Source organism: Hippopotamus amphibius, chromosome 2 (assembly GCF_030028045.1).
Source record: "Hippopotamus amphibius kiboko isolate mHipAmp2 chromosome 2, mHipAmp2.hap2, whole genome shotgun sequence".
NCBI classification, from domain to species: domain Eukaryota; kingdom Metazoa; phylum Chordata; class Mammalia; order Artiodactyla; family Hippopotamidae; genus Hippopotamus; species Hippopotamus amphibius.
The window spans coordinates 174,137,606-174,139,943 of record NC_080187.1 but is presented as its reverse complement, the minus strand read 5'-3'; the positions used below and the strand labels follow the sequence as shown (position 1 = coordinate 174,139,943).

The window sequence follows — 2,338 nt, the reverse complement described above, 5'->3', positions numbered from 1 at the left end:
AGCAATTTTTAAAAAGTTATATAGTCATGGGGACATTTTCCCAAACTGCTCCCTGATCTTTGACAACCACCTCGATCTTGGACAGTTATCCCAAATGAAACCTTGTAAACAGATATCAGACTGGCTGCAATGAAACCTCCTGGGGAGCTGTCAAATATTACAAATTTGTGGGTTTGAATTCTGAAAAAGTGATTCATGAAGTTGTTGGTGGGTCCAGAATCTGTAATTTTAAGTCATTCACACGTTAATTCTATTATCAACTATTGTTAGCTGTGTCTTTAACAACTCGAAAAGCTGGAAAAGAAGAGAGTCCTAACGCATGCCCCAGGCTTTTGACACACATCCACATCTTCGGAGTTCCCAACACTGGGGAAAATTATTTGATTAAAGTTTGGCAACAAAATATGGCAGATGGAATAGAAAGTATGCTTGGGGCTAGATATCGACTAAGTATATAGGATTGATGCTTGTCTGATTCACATAGGCCACCCCTCTTATCTTGGAGTCAAGGAAATAGTGGGAGAATAAGATATTGATTTCAGATCATTCTATAAGGATCTGATAACTTCAATTATGATATTTCTTTTGTTTTCACATTTTAATGATTCTGAAATTCAGGATTATTTGACTATTGATAAAATAGTATGACTTTTTCCCCTGAAAAGATCTTATTAAAAAGATTATTGCATTTCTTACAAATGATATTATTTTAGGACCAAAAGAATATATTTCAAGTAGCAGTGATTCCATAATCAAAGATCCTTGATTCATTATTTTTGTTTGGCATAGCAAATATTTAGTGAGCATGTAAGAAATGTCAGACACCATTGTTCTATAAATTGGTACAATGCTGAAATACAAAGATTTACTCAATACTGACTTGGCTTCTTATTACTTCCTCTGTAATCAACCTCAAACTCTTTTCTGACATTCAGTGGATTATAGGCTGGCCCACAATGGATACAGGAGAATATAAAGTAGTATGTTAAAGTACCTAAGAAAAATGATGTCTTCTCAGCTCCAGAAATACATGGGATGCTCTGTTAAAAAACTTCCATGTCAGGGAGTGTCCTAAGAACATAACAGACCTGACCTGAGAAGTTATGACAGCTGTTGATCAGATTTCCAAGTGCCTCCTGCAGACTGACATGTGCCTCATGAATATAGTCAAGGATAACATTTTTCTGACTTGGGGAGGAGACCAGGAAACATGCATCCTATTTCAGTGCCTGTCCACCAGGCACTGTTTCCTAGCACAGACACATTTCCTGTGTGAAGCTAGGCTTAGGGTTATCACTTCATGGTGACTTCAACATTTCTTCATGTTAAGCATCAAGAACATCATTCAGGAGACACTCTAGAGATGAGCTCTTCTGCAGGCTTAGTGACGGTGATACTCTTAGTGCTTGGTAAGCAAAATGCCTCTAAACATTTGAGTTCTTTCTTCTGTAATGTCAACAAAACCTTTAATCATAATTTTATCTGGGAGCTTTATGCCCAAGGTGATAGAGAACTCTTTTATTTTTCCCCAGGACAAATCTGTGGAGACCGAGTAACCCAGATGGGCGGCCAAGTGACTCTTCCAGAAGGGGCTGAGCTGACCATGAATTGCACTTATTCAGCCACCTGGTACCCCATTCTCTTCTGGTATGTTCAACATCCCAGAGAAGGTCTACATCTCCTCCTGAAAGCCACGAAGGATGAGGAGAAGGGAATCCACAAAGGCTTTGAAGCCACACACCACGGAGAATCAAAATCCTTCCACTTGGAGAAAGCCTCCGTCCAGGAGTCAGACTCGGCTGTGTACTACTGTGCTCTGAGTGATACAGTGAAGGGAACTGCAAGGGGAGCTGAGCACAAACTCTGAGCAGCAGCAGGGGGCCTGGATGCTGAGTGTGTCTGTTTTTTCCACTCTGTGACACAGTCTGGCGGTTTGTCCCTCAGTCTCTGGTCGATACAAAACTCGTACAAACGGCTAGAGCGTAAACACAAGAAGTGAATATTCCCCACACCCAACTCTTCATTAGTGAATTTGAAAAAAGAGTCTGACACCAATAGTTCCCCGTCCAGGGCTGAAGTAATTTCAAGGTAAAGTCACATAAACAGGGAGACTTGGGGCCAGTTTAAGAAGAAACAAGAAGCACCTGGATGTGTGCTGTACCCCTGTGGAAGGGTTTAGAAACCAGAAACATCAATTACACTTGAATAATTAGGGTGGATGGTGCTGTGTGTGTGTGCGTGTGTGTGTATGTGTGTGTGATTTGAAGGCATTCATGGAGTTAAGATTAAAAATAGGAGGACTGAAAATATATAAGCAGCAGACTACCCATGTTCTCTA

General features: G+C 40.5%; 1 gene segment (V, D, J or C); it reads left to right on the top strand.

The window, feature by feature from the left end:
- Window positions 1–1,327: 1,327 nt before the first annotated feature.
- On the top strand, window positions 1,328–1,867 carry LOC130844625 (T cell receptor alpha variable 9-2-like). The segment is given in 2 exon segments: window positions 1,328–1,409; window positions 1,533–1,867. Coding segments are annotated over 2 exon segments (381 nt in total).
- The last annotated feature ends 471 nt before the right edge of the window (window positions 1,868–2,338 follow it).